Source organism: Erythrolamprus reginae, chromosome 3 (assembly GCF_031021105.1).
Source record: "Erythrolamprus reginae isolate rEryReg1 chromosome 3, rEryReg1.hap1, whole genome shotgun sequence".
NCBI classification, from domain to species: Eukaryota; Metazoa; Chordata; class Lepidosauria; order Squamata; family Dipsadidae; genus Erythrolamprus; species Erythrolamprus reginae.
This window is the reverse complement of record NC_091952.1, coordinates 111552175-111578248: the sequence shown is the minus strand read 5'-3', so window position 1 is coordinate 111578248 and position 26074 is coordinate 111552175. Positions and strand designations below refer to the sequence as shown.

General features: G+C 35.7%; 1 protein-coding gene across 1 annotated transcript in view; it reads left to right on the top strand.

The window, feature by feature from the left end:
• DENND1B (DENN domain containing 1B) overlaps positions 1-26074 on the top strand; it is a 234348-nt gene that overhangs the window by 138550 nt on the left and 69724 nt on the right. Inside the window, exons 11-12 of the mRNA XM_070746382.1 lie at positions 4644-4689; positions 7102-7203. Of these exons, the coding sequence (XP_070602483.1) occupies positions 4644-4689; positions 7102-7203 (148 nt within the window). The remainder of the gene's footprint in view (positions 1-4643; positions 4690-7101; positions 7204-26074) is intronic.

Here is a 26074-nt window from a genome sequence, read left to right as displayed (position 1 = left end):
AATATGAAGGAAAAAATGATTCATGTCAAGCATTGTTTTAAAATAAAAAGTTGCATTTTGATTTTAATGCAAGATAAGATGTCACTTTACTTTGGACACACTTAAACTAGTACCCAGTGATTTAAAAATAAATGCTATGTTACAAAATTAATTAATAGAAGAAAAGAATTTGCACATTCAAGAGAGTTATTAGAGGGATATAAATTTTTAAAATTACAATTAAATAAAGTCTGACCAAATTAATATATAAACGCAACTATTTCAGAAGCCTATAATAGCAGACCACATTTATTAACAATGCACTGTTGTAAATGGAATAAACCGATAGATTTGTACTTCAGTGAAAAATGTTAATTCTGGAACCTAGGCCAAAAAATTGCAATTTTTTTGATAACATAATAGATTTGAAATATTGTGTATATTATCAAGAAGTATATCCTTAACACAAAGCAGCTAATGCAAGTCATAGTAACAATCCTATCGATATGATTCTCAAATTGAGGATAAAGCAAAACCATACACTATTGGTTAATATTAGGTTAATTTCTGAGTAGCATCCCCAACAACATTTGTTACTCGTCATTTAGTAAACATTCCCTAAGATAGCCAATAATATATATGAATCAATTTTTGTTGAAGTAGTATCAAATGTATTTTAAGATTATAGGAATGTAATTTATATAGTATTTAAACTACACATAAATTGATTTATCAAGTCAGGATACTGAACATGGTTATTCTAAAGGTTTCTGCCGTCAATCTTCTATGTTTCCGTGTTGCATTAACAATTATTACCAGTTTGTTTTACTTCATATAAAATATGTACTAGTTTGTGAACTGTATTTAACTGGAGTGTTTGCTTTACAAATATAAAAGTTCTAATAAGACTTTGGCTATGGGGAACAAGAAAGATGTGATTTTAGTGTGCAGGGCTAAATTTTCTCTGCTACTCCTTGCTCTATGACTTGTGGATTTGGAAGTCTTCAACTACCTTTATGCATCTCTTAGGAGGATACAATGAAAAAGAGGAATGTGCAGAAATCATATTTTCATTCTTTGGTAGGACAATTTCATGAATGCAGTTTTGCTCAGTGGGTTTCAGAAAATAATTTCTGGCATCTTTTCTATTGTAAATTGTATGCTTCCCAAGAACCTAAAAATCACATTACTCTTAACACCAATTTAGAGTCAGTGTATATAATTGCTCCTAACATTTATCGTAAATTATAAAGCAGTATAAAATACAGAGTTATTTGTATCTTTCATCTGTATTCTTTGTCATACATTATATATTGTTACTACAGTTTATATGTGTATGAAAAAGGCTGATTTATATAGAAAAAAGTATCATAGATAGGAACGGTTCAAATTCACAGTTGTAATCATGTCTAATGCTTGCAACTTTTTAGTAATATTATTCTCAATTTTATACTGAAATCACATTTCAAAACCAGCTGACTAATGTGTAAACTCTACTTATTGGCAAACTGAACTGTCTTTATTATTGTTTTGCTTGTTTGAAGGACAAGGATGGCAATGTAATGTTATACCAACGCAGATCTGGATTAAGATTTTGGAAGTATTTATTTAGAGTGAATTCTTTTTAACAGATAAAAAGCCCAATGCTTTTTATTGTTTAGGATTGTGGGATATTGTTTGTTTGTTTGATAGGTGACTCTGCAAAGCTCTGAGGGCCACAAAAATAAAGGAATTGAAATATAAGTTATTTATGGGCTTGTCATTCTGTTCAATCCACTTGCAGAATAAAATCCCTATTTTTAATTTTGTAGTTTCCAATTCACAAGATGGGAAATATAATTGAATGGGGAAGTGTAATATTGATATAGCCTCCTCAATATGTTAGGTACCATTTTGAATAATAGAATATCACTCTGGTAGTCATAACATTACATTTAGATTGTATATATTTCTCTTGTCTTTACTATAAAAATATGTACTAAAGAAGTATGAAGGAAAGTTTAATTGCCATATTTGTGGGAAAGCTTTATAGCAATTAGTTAGTCTGGCTTTATTGCTTTAACCAAGAACCCCATGCTGGTTTGTGATACTATATCATTGTGTCTCAGGTGAATCTGGAGTTAGGTCATCTTGTGCCTATGATGCATGTCATGAATGAGGGACAAATTGGTCCCAGTACACATTCCCTATGTTGCAAATCATTCCCTTGTTGAGTTCTTCTTATGACCCTTGTATTTTGCTAGCCACATGCATCTGAGCAGAAAAGACTATGCCATGACAGATAATCAATACCATCAAAATGGGCACCTCTTTGGTAAAATTCAGGGCAAGCTTTAGGAGGTAAGATTTTTTAAAAAACAAAACAAAAACCAGACAAACATTTTAAGAACATCCTGGGAATGCTTCCAACTTATTTCAGATAATTTTCTTTTCCTATCCTATGTTGTGCATAAATGCGAGCATAGAAAAGAAATTATATTTTTTCATGAGCACAAAGTTTTTAAGAGATATTGAAAGGAAACCATAAATTTCAAGCATACATAGTTATTGTGCTATTGGTTGAATTAGCCAAATATTTAGCACTTTCATTCCATTGGGGAAATAGTGAGTAAATAGAACCAAATGGAGAAAGAGAACCAGATTTGATAAAACTTTGGCCAAAATGTTAGATACTGACAAAAGCTGAAATGAAAAATTATAATGCTGTTTTTTTCTAAAAATCACAGTAAGTAAAAGAATATTATCTATTAAAACTACAAATATACAATTGTTGTATTTTGTAATCACAGTTGCATTTTAAGTCAATGTTACTCATTTAATATGTCTCATCGTAACTTACTGCTGTTGAAGGCAAACATTATTCATATAGTAGAGTGGTTTAAGTAAAGTAAAATAAAATCCATCAATTTGAGTTTGAAGATACGCATAGCTAGATTTCAATACAGTTTAACTCTAAGTTCATAATAATATAAAATTATACCTAAAAACAGAAACAGACATTTGCAGATCAAAGCCTTTATCTGCTCATTATAATATTCCATATTTCCCACATATTGTTTTCATCTGTTTCTTTTTGCCCCTCCCCTTTAACAATTGCTCAGATTTGGGGAGGGGTCCCATTACAAAAATGCCAGATTAGTTTAGCCTTCTATGAACTAGTAGATATAAAATAATAGAAGTTTTGTGAAGGCCATTCATTTTTCTCATTTTGTTAAATTTTTATAGTATTAATGCAAGTGGTCTGATCTTCTGAATTGTACATTAGCTGAATGATTATTCCATGAATAAAACCAACAAATGAAAATAGAGCTACTTTTACTCCATGTGAATTTATTCAATTAACTTGCACAAATTACCTTATTTGTGGTTTTCTGATCTGCTCAAGATTATTGAGTTAGGAGATAGTATGGAATTCTTTTCTGTCCTTCATTGTATTAAAATATAACAGAATAGACTGGAAAAGGGTACCTGGGGTTTAAAGTCAGGTGTCACCAGTGTGATGATACAACCTAATCTTATTTTTCCCAGTCTTTAGAGTCATCACAAGATTGCTATTACTATTAAACTTTAGTCTAGCTGTTTTCATATCATAGCCAATAAAGCAATGCTATCTGATATGATGGTGTCTATATGGATCAGTGATTCTTATTTTTGGGACTGGGCAAGCAACATGCACTGAAATTCAATCCTTGAGGGAGTGTATTTTCAGTGTGCTGCTAGATTCATATTTGTCAGTTACAACCGTAATGCTTTAATTATTTTGAAGAGTTTGGATTTGCTTACTGTTTAAAAATATAGGGGCACACATTACTAAAGGATGATTATTACCCAAATTGACTAATTAATCTCAGTTTTACAAGAACTGAAATAACTTTCAGTAGCTTCTGATATTCAAGGTATTTATGGTAGCTTTAAAACAGCTGGAGATCTTGATATTTAAAGGACAGCCTCTGTTGTCTAAATATTAAATATAAAAATTTGATGAGGGGTTTTCCTCTATCTTCCCATTATTCAGAGAAATGCAAATCTGAGACAGGAGTTTTCTATTTGACTATCTCTCAAAAGCCTGACTGGGGCATGCCTTTGTTTTCTTTTAACATCACATGGAGACATGACAGTTTATCCAAGTCTGTTGGTAGTTGAGCTTAGTTTATATATCATGTGCTAATAAGTGCTTTCATATTTATTTGTTTATTGGTTTTATCTCCATGCTGAGTTCTCTCGATCCAGTGCAATTAGCAGCATTTTACTAAGCAAATAATTAAATTGCATAGATGCAGGAGATACAAAATAGTAATTAATAGATGGAGATGATCCAGTTGATTTCTTCTGAATATGTACTGAGACTCACCAAGAGAGATAAATCAGTGATCGTATAATATTGCATGCATGATAAGAAAAAACTATTGGGAGAAGACTGTAGTCTCCATTTGGTAAAGCTCACACTTTGAAGAAGTGAGAGCTATTGAAGATTTGCAACAGCTCTGCAAGATAGTCTTGTGTTATTTCTTACTTTAAAGCTGAAATGATAGCTAGGTTTCTAACTAGAATTTTCCAGCTTAAAGGCTTTGGAGCATTTTAATATTTGGAGCTGGCAAACATGCGTACTCTATCTTCCTAGCATCTGATGTATTTCTCTCCCTCCCCCCTCCTTTTAATTTCAGTGCACCAATGCCTTATTTGATTGGAGTTCACTTCAGTTTAATGGAGGTAAGTAACTTTCTCTTTCTCCATGGCTATATGTTAAGGCTGCGTAATGTGCAAGCATTTTAAAAGCCTAACTGGATCTCTCAGACTTCCTGCAAAAGGCTTCAATATTTTTTTAAAAATTGGAAGGGTAATTATGGGTAGAGATGAAAAAGAAGAAGCAAGTTTGTTGACCTTGGATTCCTCTGTTTTATATGAGATTCTCTATAGAAACAGAATAGGAGAACTTCCCATCTTCGTTAACTATAGCAGAGGAAAATAGTTTTCTTTCATGTGAGCCCTTGAAGCAGTCCTAAATATATCAGCATCAAAATGGAATGCTAAACGTTCTTCCAAGCTTTTCTGGCATTGTGCCTTTTAATATCTAGACTTCTGCATGGAAGGGAATAGAATTATGGAGGGGGGGAGGAAACAGGAAGGATCACCTGCTTGTTTCAAATATACTTGCAATTATTTCAGAAGTTCAGACTGAGTGAAAACTAGTAAAGGAAAGAAAATAGCCAGAAACTATTATAAGAAAAGTAACCTTCCCCTCAGTATATCCATAGTGATGGGCCATTTCATCATATATAGATATTCAAAACTGACACATCAGTAGATACTCTACTGATTTATTTGATCTAGGATCATACAGGTTAAGTTTAAGAAAACAACTCTAGAAAGCCTGTCCATCCGTATCATGGAATTGCTTCCCTGGTATCAATGAGGACATGTCTATATATTAAATGTCTACAGCTATGTGAGAATATAATATCTCATCTATATCTTACTGTTACTTAAGTGTATAAGTCTGCATCTGCTGTGTTTAACAGTCTATGCTTGTATTGGTAAAAAAAAAGGGAAGATTGTAAGGAATGCCTTGATGTCCACTTGTTCTAGCATCTTTTTCCCCCCACAGTGGCTAAGCAAATAGTGGATAAATGTTTTATACAATGACAGAAGAATAAAAGATCCTATTTGGGCATTGCAAGAATTAGTCTTGATGGGTATTATTTCTAATAATGCCTCTAATCCTACGTTTCTGGTCGGTTGCAGTTGGTGTTGGTGGGGGGTCGACCTCTAGGTTTCTCCCTTGCGGGGTGCCTCAGGGGTCAGTCCTCTCCCCCCTGCTATTTAATATCTACATGAAACCGCTGGGTGAGATCGTCCAAGGGCCTGGGGTAAGGTATCAGCAGTATGCTGGTGATAGTCAGTTATACATCTCTACCCCATGTCCAGTCAGCGAAGCAGTGGAAGTGATGTGCCAGTGCCTGGAGGCTGCTGGGGTCTGGATAGGTGTCAACAGGCTCAAACTCAACCCTGACAAGACGGAGTGGCTGTGGGTTTTGCCTCCCAAAGACAATCCCATTTGTCTGTCCATTACCCTGGGGAATTATTGACCCCCTCAGAGAGGGTCTGCAACTTGGGCAGCCTCCTCGATCCACAGCTAACATTAGAACATCATCTTTCGGCTGTGCCGAGGAGGGCGTTTGCATAGGTTCGCCTGGTGCACCAGTTGCAGCTCTGTTTGGACAGGGAGTCTCTGCTCACAATCACTCACGCCCTCATCACCTCGAGGTTCGACTACTGCAATGCTCTCTACATGGGGCTACCTTTGAAAAATGTTCGGAAACACCAGATCATGCAGAATGCAGCCGCGAGAGCTATCGTGGGGCTACCTAGATTTGCCCACGTCTCTCCAACACTCTGTGCCGTGTGCTGGCTGCCGATTAGTTTCCGGTCACAATTCAAAGTGTTGGTAATGACCCATAAAGCCCTTCATGGCATCGGGCGAGAATACCTCCGGAACCGTCTTCTGCCGCACAAATCCCAGCGACCAATTAGGTCCCGTTGACTAAACAATGTCATCTGGCGGGCCCCAGGGGAAGAGCCTTCTCTGTGGTGGCCCTGGCCCTCTGGAATCAACTCCCCCCAGAGATTAGAACTGCCCCCATTCTCCTTGCCTTTCGTAAATTGCTTAAGACCCACCTATGCCGCCAGGCATGGGGGAATTGAGATACCCCAAGCTTATATAGTTTACGTATGGTATGATTATGTTGTATGGTTTTAATGATGGGTTTTAGATGTTTTTAAATATTAGATTTGTTATATTGTTGTTATTGTTGCTGTGAGCCGCCCCGAGTCTGCAGAGAGGGGCTGCATACAAATCTAATAAATTATTATTATTATTATTATTATTATTATTATTAATACTCTAAATTTCATTAATTATGGTAATGATGCATTATGTAAGAGAATTCTTAATACACAATGCTGCCATGGAAATGTTTATTTGTAACCCAGATTGCTTCATCCCCAGTTTGTTTCCTTGTTCGTTTACAATTAAATTTGTATGTTAAAAACGTGTTATGTTTTTAAATGAAAATCAAAAAGAGAAACACTCAAATGCTTACATGGATAGTTTTCCTTATTCAGAGAGTCAAAAGTAAATCACTGGAGGATGTGGTGATCCTAAATGTTGACACAAATACATTGGAAACCCCATTTAATGACCTGAGCAATCTACCAAGTGAAGTGGTAAGTCTAGTTGGTTTTATCCTCTTTGTTATTTGAATTATTTTTCCCCTTGCTAAGTTAAAAAAGAAGAGTATTTCCCCCCACCAAACCTTATGTTTTGTTTGTTTATTTTCTTTTGACAGTCGAGGAAATGTTGTGTGAAACGTCATATTTTTTATTGTGAAGCAAAGGGGAAGATTATAATTATAAAGCTTGCTGCATTCATTATGCATAACAGCTTTAAATGCAAGAGTCTCTTCTATCTCATCTTAATCATTATATTACAAAGTAGGCATTTTTGTCTGCCTAGTGGCATATCTTGCAAGGGGGGAAAAAGCAGGTTTTGAAGGTAAAAAGAAGAAGGGGGCCAATTATCGGCTTCTGGTTCTCTGCCACCTGCCAGCACTTCTCCTTTTAATTAATGATCTGATGACATTGGTCAATATAATAAGAAATGCTTGTAGAGTGGGGTCAGAAAATGCATACTTTGATCTCCTTCAACTTTCTGAAACATTTATTTGTTTTGTCTAAATTATTTCAGTTTTATTTTAATCTCTTCCATCCTGCTGAGGATGGCATGAATTGAAAACTCTTCTCTGTTTGTCATTTGCTTTGGCAGAGCAACGATGCCATACTTATAACTCTATTTGTAAATTAAACTGCAAAACCTGTTTGTCATAAAAGACATTGGATCCTTTGAAAATGACGAAAACTGTCTTTTGTCTATAAAGGCAGATAAATTAACTGGCAGTTACACTTGGACTTTGATCTCATGAAGTTTTTTCTTCTTCTGGATGCTTATAATAGGATGTATTCTACAGTTCATGTTATATAGACATCCAAAAAGTAGCATTTTACTTTCTTTTGGTTTTCTGCAACATGATTCTGAAAAATAACTTTTTCCCTACCACAGTTTGTTCATTTTTAAGACTGAATTCAGTAGACGTTGATGATAACAGATGGTTCAAAATTCTTCTTTCCTGTTTTTCTAAAAGACAACATGATTTGACAGATTTCCTAAATATATTTAGCGGAAAATATATATATTTATATATTTATTAAAGAAAATTAGATGGGATAGAATATCAATTCAAATATTTTTAGATACTTTTATCTACAGACAAGCTTGTATATTAATTTTGGTGAAATAGAATCTTATGCATGAAAAGAAAACATCACTGAATTGGGATAAGTTGTTAGTGAAAACATACTGATCTGTTTATCAACTTACTTTATATGAAATCCTGCAAACATCTTATATTAATTAGTGCTTGTCTTTTATGGAATAGGTAGTGGGCTTTTTACAAAAATGAACATTCCATGTAAAATATTAACATAAAACAATATATTATTTATATATTCTAAAAAGTTTTATTTTTCCCTTCTGGTAATTTATACTATAGTTTATTTCTTTTACCAGTTGCTTAACTTTCCCAATTGTTTCCATTCTAAATGTGGCTTTTTGTCAATTTCAATTGTTAATTAAAACCACATATAAGCATAGACTGAAAGTGGGGTGCTTATCTTCTCTACAATTTTGTGAGTTTATAGACCAAGAAAGGTTGATAATGTATTATATACATATACAAATGTTGTCTGTATTTGGCAACAATTTTGCTGATGGTTTAGATAATATTAAATAATAAACAGGATTGAGCCTCAAATAAAAATATATTATTATTATATAATGCATGAAAATATGTGAATCTATACATTTAAAATAAGGTTCCTTTCCCTGTGTACATTGCATTTAATGTCTTATATTTGTTGAATATATTTATTTTTATTTATTTATTCGACTTCTATGCCGCCCAATCCCAAAGGACTCAGGGCGGCTTACAACAGTGATAAAAATACAATAAAATAGATACAAAGATAAAAGAAGTTGAACATTTCTAAACTAAAACAATGTAAAACGAAACTCCATATAGATAAAAAACAGTCACCGTCATACACATGCACACCATTCATAAAACTGGCCGCCTGGAATGTAAAATTTAAAATATAATCTAGTATGATTTATTTATTTATCTATTTTTTGAAATATGATGCGCGCCGGAGTATTAGACACACCTTAGGGGGGGATCTACCTACCAGATATTCCTCTAGCTAGCATCCTTAGTCTGGTCAGCTTCAGCACATTATTTTATGCCCTGGTTAATACTGAAAAAAAATCTTTTTTGAGGGAATAACAATAAAAACAAGCCTGCAAAGACTTAGGGCTGGAAAAAAAGTTGAAGTAGCAATGAAAAAATCCTGCAAGCTGGGAAGATCATTATCACCTCGTTAGGGCTGGGGGGGGGGGGTGAATCTTCAAAAAGAAAAAAGCTACATTTGGAGTATAAGACGCACCCAAATTTTCATCCTCTTTTAGGGGGTAAAAAGGTATGTATTATATTCTGAAAAATATGGTATTTATGTATGTTTATATATGTATGTATGTATGTATGCATGTATTTACATACATACATACATTTCTGAACCATCCATTTCTCTCAAAGACATTAAAATTCATTATATGTTATATGTTAAATAAAGATTTTATATATTAGTGTTAAAAGAGGTAAAGTAGTGTATTACTGTGGACATATACAAAATGAGCATATAAATAAACCTTTACATTTATTTTAGGAATCAAAAAATGAATTCAGAATTGTTTCCAAATTCCTGAATGCTTTTTCTGGCTTAGCTTTTTATAACGTGGAAGACTTAAAATATTACATGATACTTATTCCTATTGTTACCATATTTACAAGTCTAAGATTTGTAAAATTGTGATATATTCATGTTACAGAATCTCATTGATGAGAATGAATTGCAAAAGAAGTTAGTTGAAATCTGAAAAACATTATTCTTTCGCAATAATATAATCAGTATAGTATAATATAATATAATATAATATAATATAATATAATATAATATAATATAATATAATATAATATAATATAATATCTTAAAATTAATAGGACATTTCAACTCATTCACCAAAACATTTAACTTACACTTACAGGCTTTATCCATTTCTATGCATGGAAAAAATATGTTACCTTACTTTATATTACATTGATTAGGGTCTTAATTATTCAAATGTCATTGGTTACACTTGTCCTGGATTTGTCCTATCTGTTTTATTTCATGTGTTTCATTATGTAGTGGGCGTTAATCTCAATGGCTTCATTCTGATATTTGCACATAATAGTTTAGATTATTAGCAATTAAAATACTACCATGCCAGTAGCAGTTTTGTTACTCCTAAGCTGTTCAAAATTTGAAAAATAAATTAACACAGGGCTTTTTAGGAACTTTTTGTTTTTATTCCTCTTTTCCTGTCTTCTTCCAGGGACATCTAGCTTTCATAATTCATCATTTCACTGTAGATTTATCTTTTGCTTTAGAGATTTAGCTGCCTCCCTTACAAAATTAGTGGCTCTCTTAGAAACAGGGATTTGGTTTAATTTGGTCATTCAAATTTTCTTTCCTTGTGTGTCAGGTTGGAATTTGTGGTACAAATCAGGAAAGCAGTCAGGAAATCTCCCCTTGGGTCAAAATTATGTCCTAAATTAGCCACTTCAACTTGATACCCTCTAGATGTGTTATAATTGTAACTCTTAAAATTCTTTGTCAGCATGGTATGCTAACTAAATGATATTGATATAATAGGCCATATTGCAGAGAAAACTCAGCAATGTGGCAGATTCCACTTTAGTAAAGATTAAGATGTAGGATCTGCAATGGGTTTTTTTGTTTTACCTGAATTTTTCATGGCTAGAAGTCCCAGATGAGAAAGGGAGGATGACAGAATGGGATTATTGTTTGGACTATTGGGCACGTTAGAAGAACATAATGTCTCATATGCTATGGTGAGTTTGGCCAGTCATAAAATTCCCATCTTTTTATTCCCATCACCACTTCCAGCACCTCAGGCTTCTCTTCCTTTTCCTCATTTCTGGGAAACATTTTTGTGACACATTTATGAAATAAGCATTACGTTGAAAATCTCTCCTCCTCACACACAAACAATTTTCATATACTATGACTTGAGATTTATTTATTTATTTTTTTGCTGAGGAGTGGGGAAAGTTGTGCCTAGAAGGAGGCAAAACAGATAATATATGCTGCTAAAGCCTCAAAAGAGGAAGAAATTATCAAATCTGTAAAGAAGGGGGATAAAACCTTCTTCAGATATATTAGTGATAGGAAGAAGAAAAACTGCAGCATCACGAAGTTTAGTACCGGGAATAATACATGCATTGATGGAAATAAGGAGATCGCTGACCATTTCAATAGCTACTTCTGTTCAGTTTTCTCAAAAGACACCTTACAACATGGGTCCCCAAACATTTTACACAGGGGGCCAGTTCACTGTCTCTCAGACTGTTGGAGGGCCGGACTATAAAAAAAACCTATGAACAAATCCCTATGCACACTGCACATACCTTATTTAAAGTAAAAAAACAAAATGGGAATAAATACAATATTTAAAATAAAGAAGAAGTAATAAGTAATTAAGTAATTTATACTTCTTTATTAACAATTAAATTTAAACTTAAATCAACAAACTCCCTCCATTTCTCCTTCCTTCCTTCCGTCCCTCCTTCCTCTCCACTTCTCTCTTCCCTCTTCCTTTTCTCTCATTTGTTTCATTTTCCTCTCCCTCGTTCTTTCCCTCCATCATTTTCTCATTTTTCTCTTTCCATCTCTCCCTCTTCCTTTCTCTCTCCCCTCTCTCTCTCCCTCTTTCTCTCTCTCTCTTTTTCTCTGTCTTTCTCTTTCTTTTTCTCTCTCTTGCTTTCTTTTTCTCTCTCTTCTCTCTTTCTCTTACTTTCTTTCTAACTCCCTCTTTGTGTCTCTCACACTTTCTCTCTCTCCCCCTCTCTCTATTTCTCCCTTTCTCTCTCCTCTTCCTTTCTCTCTCCCTCTCTATTTCTCCTTCTTTCTTTCTCTCTCTCTCTCTTTCTTTCTCTTTCTTTCACTCACTCTCTTTCTATCTCTCCCTCTTTCTCTATCTCTACCTTTCTTTCTCTCTCTTTCATTCTCTTTCTCTTGCTTTCTTTCTCTTCTCCCTCTTTCTCTAACTCCCTCTTTGTATCTCTCCCTCTTTCTCTCTCTCTATCTCTCTTTCTTTCTTTCTTTCTCTCTCTCCCTTTCTATCTCTCCTCTTCCTTTCTCTCTCCCTCTTTCTCTCTCTCCCTTTCTATCTCTCTCTCTCCCTCTCGGGAGCTTATTATATTGATCGGTAAAATCTCATGTGCTGCCGCGGGCCGGTTAAAAGACCTCAGCGGGCCGCATCCGGCCCACAGGCCGTAGTTTAGGGACCGCTGCCTTACAATATAATACTATAGAGGGATATAGCATTGTCTCCAGCTGTACGGATTCAGCTCCAGTGATCTTAGAAGCCGATGTCTTATAAGAACTTGAACGATTAAAGATAAATAAAGCAATGGGTCCAGATGGCATCCACCCCAGAGTTCTTAAAGAACTCAGATCTTTCATTGATACCCCCCTGACTGATTTGTTTAACCAATCCCTTTTAACAGAAGATGTTCCTGAGGATTGGAGAATGGCCAGTGTTGTGCCTATCCACAAGTAGGGCAGTAGAGAAGAAGCTGGTAACTACAGGCCAGTTAGCTTGACATCAGTTATAGTTAAAATGATGGAGACTCTACTCAAAAAGGGGATAAATCAGCACCTAAAAAACAATAATTTATTGGACCCAAATCAGCATGGCTTTACTGAAGGCAAATCATGTCAGACTAATCTCATTGATTTCTTTGATTATGTCACAAAGGTGTTGGATGAAGGTGGTGCGGTGGATATTGCCTATCTGGACTTCAGCAAAGCCTTTGATACGGTTCCACATAAAGAGCTGATAGATAAATTAGTGAAGATTGGATTTACCGGTAATCCCTGGATAGTTCAATGGATTAGCAGATGGCTGAAGAGTAGACAGCAGAGAGTTATTGTTAATGGCGAGTATTCTGAGCAGAGACAGGTTACAAGCGGTGTGCCACAAGGGTCTGTTCTGGGTTCTATTCTTTTTAATATGTTTGTGAGTGACATAGGGGAAGGTTTGGTAGGGAAGGTTTGCCTATTTGCCGATGACTCTAAAGTGTGCAATAGGGTTGATATTCCTGGAGGCGTCTATAATATGGTAAGTGATTTAGCTTTACTAGATAAATGGTCAAATCAATGGAAACTGCAGTTTAATGTTTCCAGATGTAAAATAATGCACTTGGGGAAAAGGAATCCTCAATCTGTGTTAGCAAAAACTTCAGAAGAAAAGGATTTAGGGGCAGTGATTTCTGACAGTCTCAAAATGGGTGAACAGTGCAGTCAGGCGGTAGGGAAAGCAAGTAGATGCTTGGCTGCATAGCTAGAGGTATAAATAGCAGGATGAGGGAGATTATGATCCCGCTATATAGAGTGCCGCTGAAACCACATTTGGAATACTGTGTTCAGTTCTGGAGACCTCACCTACAAAAAGATATTGACAAAATTGAACGAGTCCAAAGATGGGCTACAAGAATGGTGGAAGTTCTTAAGCATAAAACGTATCAGGAAAGACTTAATGAACTCAATCTGTATAGTCTGGAGGACAGAAGGAAAAGGGGGGACATGATCGAAACATTTAAATATGTTAAAGGGTTAAATAAGGTCCAGGAGGGAAGTATTTTTAATAGGAAAGTGAACACAAGAATAAGGGGACACAATCTGAAGTTAGTTGGGGGAAAGATCAAAAGCAACATGAGAAAATATTATTTTACTGAAAGAGTAGCAGATCCTTGGAACAAACTTCCAGCAGACGTGGTTGATAAATCCACAATAACTGAATTTAAATATGCCTGGGATAAACATATATCCATCCTAAGATAAAATACAGAAAATAGTATAAGGGCAGACTAGATGGACATGTAGGATTTCTGATCTTCAAGTTTGTTTATTTGTTTGTTAACTCAATTTCTTAGCCACCCATCTCAGTTAATGACTATGGGCAACTTACAGTTCAAAAAATAAATGTTACAAATAAAACACTAAAACTTTAAAAACAACAATAAAACATTCAGAATAAATATACATAGCAGGCAACATATTTGGCCACTTAGCAATAAAGCCAGGAAATGGGGCCTATTAAAAACACATTTAGCATTCTAAGTTCAGGTACATAACCAGGTTTTTAAGAGTTTATGAAAGACTAACAGGATTGGGGCCATTCTAATCTGTGAAGGGAGGATATTCCATAGAGCAGAGGCCCAGGGCATCTCTTAGCCTGTTTAAGTTCCCTCAGTTCCATTGTTCACCACGGGGAGTATCGGGAACTCTGAATGTGGAGACGCTGCTCAGATGCTATCTGATCCAAAACTACTGCCCCTTTGCTATTCCATGCAGCCACAAACTTAAATCAGTCTGAGGAGCACGTTTTCTGGAATACTGTAATTCCAAGCTCGCTCTGGAACCCAGTTGAGTCTATTAGTCACCTGGGGCTGGCTGATTGAAAAGGCCTGACTTCCCTACAGATGAGAATGGCACCGAAGAACTTAAGGCTTGCCAGTGAATTATATATTTCATGGCAGGGGAGAAATCAACTCCCCCGCCTTTTCCCAAATCCAGAACACTCTGCCATTGCTCTGACAGAAAAAAAACAGATTGAATGTATTACCGCTGCTATGAGTTGGGTCTTGGATAATTTGGCCGGCTCCACTGTTGCCATAGTGGCCACAATCTCCTGAGCTGTCTCTGACCGCATACCTAGGGGTTGCAGGTTGAAATTCCCCAGCATCATAAATCCAGGAACTCCACTCCAGCCCAGCCCCAGAATTCATCTTAGGCAGAGAGGTTGCTACAAAACAGAAAGGCTGGTAGCAATAGCCCTAACTGACTTCTCCATGCCCGAATTAAACAGTAACTCGCATCTGGCAATCTGTGGAGCAAGGCTCCTGGATGCCTCTCAAATTTCCCCAACAATCAACCTGGAGTCTAGCCTAGTGCTAAACCAGAAACTGGCTGGATAGATGTCAGTAATGCATGCTAGATTAGCATTTATTTCAACAACTAAGTTGTGGTCAAGGTGACTTTATCATAGATTGATTTATAATTCAGCAGCAGCAGAGGACAACTTAGAGCCTTGAAAGCCTGCCATTTAGGGCTGTGGTTGAGAGACTGGAATGTGTTGTTGGTTTGAGCTCTAAGCTTGGCGATTTGGTTACAAACATTTCATCCCCATTTGAGAAGACAGTGTGCTTTGGACTGTGCTTGTCTGGAGTAGCATTAGCCTTTAAATACCTTTCTGAGTCCTGGTCTGATTTTGGATTAGGTGATTATGTTTCAGAAGGTGACAGCCGGGCGGCAGCGTTTCTTGGCGGCCTCCTGAACCTGAAAAGTTCGGGTTCGGGAGAATGCCGAGAAGCCCCCCTGGCTGTTTTAAAAGGTGACAGCCAGGCGGCGGCGCCCAGCAGAGCGCCTTTTTGTGTTCTGCGGTGGGTTCGTAAGTCAAAAAAAGTTCGTATGAAGAGGCAAAAATTTCAGAACCCCCGGTTCATATCTCGAAATGTTCGTATCATGGGGGGTTCGTATCATGAGGTACCACTGTATATATAATATATATATATATGTATATAATTATTCCTGTGCTAGCAACTTTTCCACTTGTTTCTATGTTTCAATTTTCAGTTTCCTTTCTCCCTTTTCCCTGCTTCATGATTTATTATTTTTCTCTTTCATATATATAATACAATTTATTTTCAGCCCTGTGTTGCAATGCAATTAGAAATAGCACAAAGTATCAAAAGCGTACTCTTGAAGTGATAATAGTTCCAGTATATCCTTTGTACTTTCTGAAAAATATTTTTGGCCTCTATTATTTTTCCTCTTTCTTTCTTTTTACAAAATACATAAGCTTGTACATTAGAAGCATGTTTAATACATCATGTTTAATACTCATATTACATTTATCTTATTTATGTATTTAAATATCTACATGTTACCTTCCAGGGTATAGCAATTTAAACATTAAGTAATACATTCCAGAAACCAAATTTAAAAACCAGCTTTGTTGGTACTGTAATCAGTTTCAAATATCCATTGCCAAACATGCATCACCAAGATTCTATGCCAGTAACTGCTTTTTTGAAGTCTCATTGTTTATCTTGTGCCATCAATAATAGTATCTAACTACTCTGCCTTCTGTCAATTTCTTTTGCAGTTGTTTTCATTTTTTCCAAACATCAAAGTCTTCTCCAATGATTCTGTCCTTGGCATTTTGTGTTTCATTATTAGTGTTTCCAGTGAGCCAATCTGGTTCACTTTATCTACTATCTATTCTTCTTGTAGTTCAAGTTATTTTCAAAACATTTTTAACTACACATAGGCATTATTATTTTTTCATTCTGCTTTGTGATGATTCAGTTTTATCAGGCATATATTATAGCTTAGAAAATCATGAACTGAACATTGCATTTAATGTGATGCCTCTGCATTTCAACATTTTGTCATAATCCTCTAAAATAGCAGACAGTCTTTATTTCATTACTATAGTTGTGATCCTACTAAATATTTAAGGCCAGGAAAATAGTTTCTTATTATTTCAGTATCTCCACTGTTTTGGGTTTTTTTTGCTTTGGGGTAGTTTTGTTATTAACATAATATTAGATTGTTGGCTGTTGTTGTAGTTTAAGAAAACTTAACCTTTGCATTCTTTTCTTTATTGTCTTCAGCCACCCAAGTGGTATTTCCAATTCAACTTATTTTTATTAATTATTTCTCTCAGTGATTCTAAAGATATGTTCTGCATGTAAATTAAACATTTTGTGGCAATAAATAACTTCCACATTTTCTTTTCCAAGTTTTTAACATAATTAAGGTGCTTCATATTAAAAATACTGTTGATTCCTGGGCATGCTGCATATTTCTAAATAGGAAGAACTTTAAAGACTATTGACAATTTATTGTGGTTTGGATATCAAAAGCCATATGTGTGTGTATATGTGTGTGTAGGTCTTGGCATATTCGGGTCTTTTCCCGTGTAAGATTGGTAGAATCTTGGTGACGTTTCGACGAGGTCCCACTCATCATCTTCAGGTTGGTGCTTTCGGCTTTGTGCTTGAAAGAACAAAGCGTGGTCTGAGCTGCCGTTCCTCTATAAATACTAGTGGGTGTGAGTGGAGTGTTTGCTCAGCTGCTGCAAGCAGGTTGGTGATCCTGATTAGTTAACATCTTGAGTAGTTGGTGCAGTTGATGTATGCAGATTAGTTGATGTTTGCAGCTCTCAGTTCCTTATCATTTAGAGTCCCTTCAAACACATCATCTCTCATAAGATCTCTGATGTGAGGACCAACAAATACCCCTACCTTCAGTTTTGCTGGTTGAAATGCTGGATAATTTCTGTGAAATGTACTGGAACCCTTGTGAATTTGTTTTTGTCATGGCTTTCACAAAGTATTTAACCAATCCCAACTTTATATAGGATTATGCTGTACATTGTGTCTATCTGGAGCACTGATATTTCTCTGCCCCCAATCCCGTCGAACATAATGGTCTACTGTATTTCTACTGTTCCATAAACACAAGAAGGAACAGTATTTTGTGGAATCTCCTTGCATTCCCATTAGCAGACCAATCACTTTTAAATCTTTACTAATATTCTATTGATGATGCTTATATTGTATAGCATCCAGAGCAACAGACAGATTTTCATAACTTTCCTTTAGATGACATGAATGAGCAATAGGGAATGATGGTTTCATATTTCCATTGTGAAGCAACACTTCATTCAAACTTCTCTGGAATGAGTAGTAAGGGAAGCTGTCTGTTTCTCCCATGGCCAGTTCTATGTGGCATGCTCCAGAGTCAGTTCACCTGACAGCTTGGTCATCCTCCAGCCAGACAGCAAAACCAGGAATGTTGTTTACAGGGAAGTCCTGAGCAATTCATCTGAGAAACAAACTGAAAGTCTATGCTATGCAAAAAAATATCTTCATCTGTAACAAAAACTTAGCTTACCATCTCTAACAAAATAGTACAATCCCTTTTTAAACTACTCATTAATTTTCAACCTTTTAAGTGTCATATATCAAGCCCCATCACATAGTTTTGTAGCTAAGCACAGGTATTAGCTAGTTAAAAATAAAAATCAGTTTAGTGTTCTTGTGCTAACATCCATTATATCTGAGCAATATGGCCTTGATTGCCTTTGCCTGAATTCAGCTTGTACTCCTGGCAATTCTTATTTCACATATTGTTGAAACTTGATTGCAAAACCTAGAATATTTTCATGTTGGATGTGAGATAAGTGCAGCTGTTCTGTTGTGTATTCCTGCATATTACTCTTTGTGATATTAGAACATGGTTATCAAACTCAATTGCGTCACGTGAGGTATTGTGATGTATTGCAATGTTTTTTGCCTGTGCGGAAAGTATCCAGCCCACAGGCCACCAGTTTGACAGCCCTTTACTAGAATGTACAGTAAATTGGTCTTTTCCAATTCTTGGGCATTGTTACAATTTTTTAATATTAATTTATAAACTTCCAGTAAAAGTTTAATATCATCATCTTATAAATTTTTAAACAGAACTTTGTTAGCTTAAGTTCAGCATTTTCTTGTTTCTTCTTTGCAGCTTGGTGGCCCAGCTGGGGGGATGGGAGATGGGATCTGGGTTGCATAAGCATTGGACCAGCACACCTGCACTGGCCCATTGCTCACATGAGTTGAGCTGCGTGTTCGTATGTGCATACTGACATGATGCTCATGCGACCAAATTGCAAATAGGCCACGACCTGGTGGTGGGCTGCATCCCAGAGTTTGGGGACCTGTGGTTTACAATATTTGGTTTAGTTTATCTTCAAATATATAATTGATTTTAGGATTTTTGGGAGGTACAATTTTTCTATGCAGTCATCCCCACCTCTCTTTATATGTATGTTTCTTAGTTGACATTTGTCTTTTTGTGTCCATTTTTTTCATAAAAGTTAATTTTGTTTAATAAATGTTCTGCTCTTTCTATGTAGTTGTTATCCTTGTTATGTTTTTCTTTATAAATCAGCTTATATATAATAGCATTAGGTCTAAAACAGAATCCAGATTACATCATAGGTACTACATCTGAGAGTATAAGATATGAGGCTACCACTGATGGAAGACACTGCATTCCTGCAAATATGGATTCTGTAATGCCAGTTATATGATTCAGATAACCAAGTCCTGAATAACTTTATGATACTATAATTTGAAATGGAGGCTATACAGTGGTACCTCTACTTAAGAACTTATTTCGTTCTGTGATCAGGTTTTTAAGTAGAAAAGTTTGTAAGTAGAAGCAATTTTTCCCATAGGAATCAATGTAAAAACAAATAATGCTTGCAAACCCATGAGGAAAGAAATAAAAGCTTGAAATTTGGGTGGGAGGAGGAGGAGGAAGAAGAGGAGGAGAAGGCGAGGTGAGGGGAATCCAAAAAAAATTCCAAAACTTTCAGGCTTAAAAAAAAGAGGGACTCTGAGGTGGCGAAGAAGCGCACACGCCTCCAATACACCCGGTGTGAGGCTTCCTCCCATACACTGGCTGCTGCTGCTGCTGCTACCTGCTGCCTCTTCCATTCCATGCTGAAGGACTCCCCTTTCCTCTTGCTCGCTCGCTTTGTAGCCGGCGCCTTTTCTTTGTTGTGGTGACTCCTTGGCTGCCCAGAGTGAAGGGAGTGTTTCTTTTCTCTGGGCGCTGAAAGAGGTTTATTTCCAAGCGTCCAGAGAAAGGAAGATGCTTCATTCACTCTGGACTGCCAAAGCCTCCTTAAGCTCCACCAAAAGGCTCCGCTGGCAGCCCAGAAAAGCCCGAGATGGCCGGGATTAAAGGGGGAATTTCAGAAAAGTGGCCGGGCCTTCGTGCCGCTCTCAAATTTCCTGGGAAATTTTTTCAGGCTTGGCTTCTTAAGTAGAAAAGGGTTCTTAAGAAGTGGCAAAAAAACCCCACCCAGTACTTATCTAGAAAAGTTCTTAAGTAGAGGTGTTCTTAAGTAGAGGTATCACTGTATATGAATAGACATATATGGAATATAGTGTTTTATATACATAGTTTTGAAATGTGCTGGAATATCTAGCATATATACACTATTGAAACAGTGATGTCTTTGCTGGCTTGGGCATGTTGTGAGAATGGATGATTGGTGGATTCCGAAAGATCTCCTGTATGGTGAATTAGTGCAGGGAAAGTACCCCAGAGGAAGACCACAGCTGTGATATAAGGATATCTGCAAGAGAGATTTAAAGATCTTGGTAATGGACATTAAAAGCTGGGAAACCTTGACCCCTGATAGTTCAGCTTGAAGGCTAAAAAGGCGGCATGTTGTTCTCCATTTCAAGGAGACACTTGTTCGGCAGGCTGAGGCAAAGAGGCAGTCCCGGAACCAGGCAGAAATCCGTGGGCCAGGCAGGGGACAGAATGGTTCTGCTCTCAATGTGGAAGGGATTGCCACTCTCGGATTGGCCTTTTTAGCCACACTATATGCTGTTCTAGGAACTCTTTCCAGATCACAATACCATAGTTTTTCAAGACTGAAGGTTTTCAATAATTAAGTATATGCTTCAAAATACATTGGCACCACAAGCATTATAACAGCTGAGTTTTCCAAACTAGTTTCCAAATCACATTAGGAATATCTAGGGCAGTCTACCTGTAACTTTTTTTCTCTGGAGGTCTCAAGAAACCCTCTGTATTAAAAAAATGCAAAAAATACAAAAACTTTACAACAATTTATTTCAACATACACAGTCTACATTTTACTTTTATAATACCAGATGAATAATCAACACGCAGTGAGTTGTGGCATGTAAACATTTCCACCGAACGTTTGAGTATTACACTGTTCATGTATGTAGTTCAAAAATATGAATTTTTTTTTTAAAAAAATCATGAGCTCTTGCAGAATTGTTAGTCACTCATGTTATCCTGGTCTGTGGAAATTCAGTTGAGAAGGACTGGCACTTCTCAATAATGGCAGAACTCTTGGTTATGGCAAATTTAAAAAGTTGAAGCCAGCATGATTATTCTAATTTCATTCTTCACATCTTAATTGTATCCATAAAAAGAATACTGTAACTGACACAGTGTCAAACAATTGTGTCCTGAAAGCAGAATTTTTTAAAAACCTGAAATGTTCTGAGTTGTTGGGGACAGAAGAAAAAAGAATATTGAATATTGTTGGTTTCAGACAGCAATTATCTATTAAATATTAGTTAATGTTTTATTCACAGCGCCTAGCATTCTAAAAGTATATTCTTATAGAATATTACATATACTGCCTTGTGATATTTTTATTATAATTAACTTTCAAACAGACTTATAATTTACATCCTATCATAAAAAGATAACTAGAGTAAAAGCTAATGAGCATGAAAGTTTAATTAAATTCAGGTCAGTCTAATTCATAAAATCTTTTAAAAAGGAAAAAACAGGCTCTTTCTATAAAAGTAAACTTTCTTTGACAAACCCTTTCTGTAGAGATTGTTTATTAAATCGAAAAGCAACTTCTGGAATTAATAATTCATGTGTCATAGTGATCCTCAAAAGACTCTTTGCAAAAAACCTCAAATCACCTTGTGGTTTGGGAAGGGAAGCATATGAGGAATTGTTCATCAGCTATCCAGGTTTCACTACAAAATAGATTTTGGAATAGAAAATCAAAAATCAAAAGTAATATTATTAACTGAAATTAAATAATTAGTGTAATTCATTCTGATCTGGAGTAATGGTTTCTTCAGATCCTTCGGAACATCACTTCTGTATTCTAGAACTCTGGTTATTTTTGAATGTACTGTATTTCAAATTTATATTGCTGCTGGATGAGCTGCACTTCTGCCTCGGTAATCAAGTTGTCCCTTTTCTACAACATAGGCATAGTGTGGAATTGGGGCTCTATTGTGATGGCAGATGCTCCTTGTACTCATTTAAATATTTACAGGCAAGCAGCATGCATCTTCCTATTAAAGCTGTGGCCATGGTTGAGCTAATGAACAGAAAAACGTTGGTCATGAAGTACCATTGTACTACTCTCTACTTTGTGCTTTAACTATATCTTTCTGTTCTCCTTTTAAAAAGAAGAGGTGTACCTGAAAAATACATGGGGTACATACAAATATTGAATAGCAGCATTCTGTTGAAGGTTTCTTTCTAGATTAGTGATATTTTTTACATAGTGATTGTATACTTCTTTTTCCTCTTTTTTTCTTTTTAGCTGCGTAGGATATTGTCTAGCTTTTTAGCTGTGTAGGATATTGTTAAATCCCTAATGTATGCTTTTAATGTAACCCAGAGAATTTGAATTGAAATTGGTTGCTTTTTGTTTTCTACAAGAAATAGTTCTGTTTCTTTATTAAACATCGTTATAAAGTTTTCATCTTGTAGTAAGTCTATATTCTAAGTCCACCTTCTATATTCTTTCTTTTCTCCCTGCCATATAATCTTAAGCAGGTTGTGGTCAGTCCAAATCGCTTATGTCTACTGTTTTTATATTTTTGTACATTCCTTTACTTAATCAAATCATATCAATTCTGGAGAAAGAATTGTGGGATGCGGAATGAAATATGAATTGTGTCTCATTAGGATGTCTCATTCTCCAACTGTCAATAAGATCTAGTTCATCTACCATGTTACTAAATATGTTTGGTAAAGTTCTCTTTGTTTTACTTATATTTCCTGCCTTGAAATCTTTTTTTTGAGTCCATAATCCCATTGTAGTCCCCTATAATACAAATGTTTTAAAAATCTGTTTGAAAAAGGGTTTCATGTAACTGCTTATAAAATTGCTTCTGTTTTTGATTCGGGGCATAAATATTAACTATGGCTACCTTCTCACCGTTCAATTCAATTTCAACCATTATATATCTACCCCTTGGGTCTATTCCTACTTCCTTGGGTTTAAATTCTTTTTTCACATAGGTGGACACTCCCTTTTTCTTCTTATCATCTAATGACACATATAATTCCCCCAGTTTGTGTGATTGTTTGATGTGGACTTCCTGCAAGCAAATTATTTGTGCTCTTTGATTCAGAAGTTTCGAAAATATTTTTTTTCATTTGTAAGCATTGTTGAGGCCATTGATATTTATTGAGATTAATTTGGGTTCAAATGACATCAGACTCCGTGTCCGTCCGTCCCCGTTTTTTCCCTTTTCCCTTCCCTTCTCCCTTCCTCTTATTTATTTATTTGCTGCTGCTGCTGCTGTTTGTTCTCTGGTCTTAGCTCCCTCCTCTCTTCCTGTATCTTTCTTTTCTTCCACTGGTCTTGTTTCTTCTCTATCTTCGCTTCATAACTCTAATTCCATTTCATCCTCTTTGCTTGATTTAGGTGTTTCTCCGCTTTCTGATTCCAATTCCAGGCTGGTTATCTGTTTGTAAATCTTCTCTGCCCTTTCCGGAGTATCAATTTTTACTCTTCTTCCTTCTAAATTTATCATCATGCCTTCCGGAATAGTCCATCTAAATGTTATATCTTTTTTATTTAGAAGGGTTGCAAGTGTTTTATAATCCCTTCTTCTTTTCCGTACCCTTCTGGGAATTTGTTTCAAAATATTCAATTTTCTTCCTTTATGTGTAAATTTACCCTCCCTGGAAATCGTGCATACCTTATATCTGGTATTCTTTCTGGAGAATCTCAGGTGGACTTCACGCAGCAATTGGTGTCTAGGGGCATAGTTAGTTTGAATTCTATAAGTTTCATCTATCTCCATTAACACTTCTTCTCAGCTAAGTTGTAAAATCATTATCATAATCTCACCCAAATTCTCGTTTTCCATTTTAATTACATTTTGGCATCTAAGGAAATACGAGGACCTCTCCATTTCCAAGTTCTTTAAGTCATTATAGGAATCTTGCTTTTTGATCCACAGATTCTATTTTTCTTTCATTCTGTTCCTTTTTTTCACAGTTATATAATTTTTTGTTCATTTTTTTTGTGTCGACTTGAATTGTTTACAGTCTATTCTCTAATCTTAATATGTCTGTTTTTAATTCCATGTGGTTGTTGGTAATAGGTTCTTGTAATTTAAGCATTGTTTCCTGCATTATAGTTAATGTACTATTCATATTCTGCATCAGTGACATATTTCCTTTATCCTTCTCTAGTGTCAGCATCTCGTCAATTTGCCTCTGTGAGGCAGGGGAGACAATACTGGATGGCACCATAGAGATTGGTTTTTTGCTGCCTCTGGGATGGTTGCCTGCCATCTCCTTTAGTATTTGATCTTGTTTCTCTAGGAGTTTGCAAATCTTATTCCAGATTACCATATAAAATATTTAAGAAAGTCTTTAAGAAGAAAAAAGTTAAATAGTATTCACTGTTCATTAATTAAGTGCCCAGAAAATAGAACTAGAGAGATAATAGTGATATAAATGCCAGTACAATAAATATTATCAGATTTAAGCTCTAAACATGACAGAAAAAGGGGGGGAGAAAAAAAAGGAAGATGAAGAAAAATATTGGTCTTGATCAAAAATATTTAGAAGTGATTTTTAGATTAGTTTTTATCACTACTATAGAAAGAAAGAAAAAGGAGGGAAGAAAGGAGAAGAGAAAGGAAAGGAAGAGTAAGGAGTATGCCTAAACAGTAACTATACAATAAATATCTTAATACAATAAGTAAGGTTTCAATCTCGTACGTTAATTAAATTCAGTAATAATTTAGGACACCCAACCAATCAAGATTATAATATGATTAATATAATTTCAAAAAGAGGCTAAAATAGAGTTGGACTGTTATCTATAATGATGATTACTATATAATATTCTATATTCTATAATTTTTATATGTTCAATATATCTATAATTAATGTGATCTAAAAAAATTACTGCAGAATAATATAATATAATATCAAGTGAAAAAATTAATAAGCTTCTGTTAACATCTAATTAAATGTATAGAAAGAGAGAGCAAGTTATATAATCAAATTCCTTTTTAGTTTTATGAACTTTCTCTGGGTTTTCTGTTGTGTCAATGTTAGTTTTCAGTTCTTTTCTTTTCTCTTCTTTAGTTGCTCTATGTTTCCTTTAGTATCTCTATATTCTCAGCTGATCGGGGGAATGATATGTCACTTCTGGTTCAGCCTCCCAACTTGTCCCCAGGCTATTTAGAAGCAAGCTGTGTCAGCGCACAAAATAAACAGAGGGGATTCTGACTCACGGAATTATGAAATCAGGGTTTTCCCGTAGCAGTCCTGCTCAAGATCTCTGGGGCTAGCCCCAAAGTCCAAAGTCAAATTTTCAAGTCAAAGTTTCTCTCTGTGAAACAAAGCAAGTTTAGTACACCCGGATGTCCTCCTTCCTATTTCTTTTCTTTCTTTGTCATCTCAGATTTTCCCTCTAGATTTCAATCCGATAAGCGCAGCGATCGCAGAGAAGGTCACTTCCATCCAACCTTAGCAATCACTCATTGCCCATGAAAACCCAATTCAGTGTTTCAGTATGTCGTTAATCAGTTCAAATATCGGCACTCTGGAATCTTGATTCCGCCTCCTGTCACTTGCCACTTACCATTTTCCGTCCTCACCGCCTCTCAGCTGACTGTCGGTTTTTCAGTAGAATTCAAAATAATTAGGCCTGAACCTATAATATCCACTCTTATATCAAGTAGAAAATGTTCCGATGGGCGAATTAAAAAGATCTGGATAGTCTTGGGAAAAGTTAACAGCCCCGTTTTAGGAGTCTACATAATGCTGCAGCCCTTTCAGTTTCAGCAATCGGCAATCTCAACACTTGGCTGTCATTTCTTCTCAAACTCGCTATCGCCACCTTCTCCTATTTTGGAGTCCCTTACTTCTTGATCTCCTATTGGGATTGTTGATTGTTAATGCTTAAATCAATAATATAAAGGGTTTGTCCTTATAATCATCCACGGTATTCAGTGTAAAATTT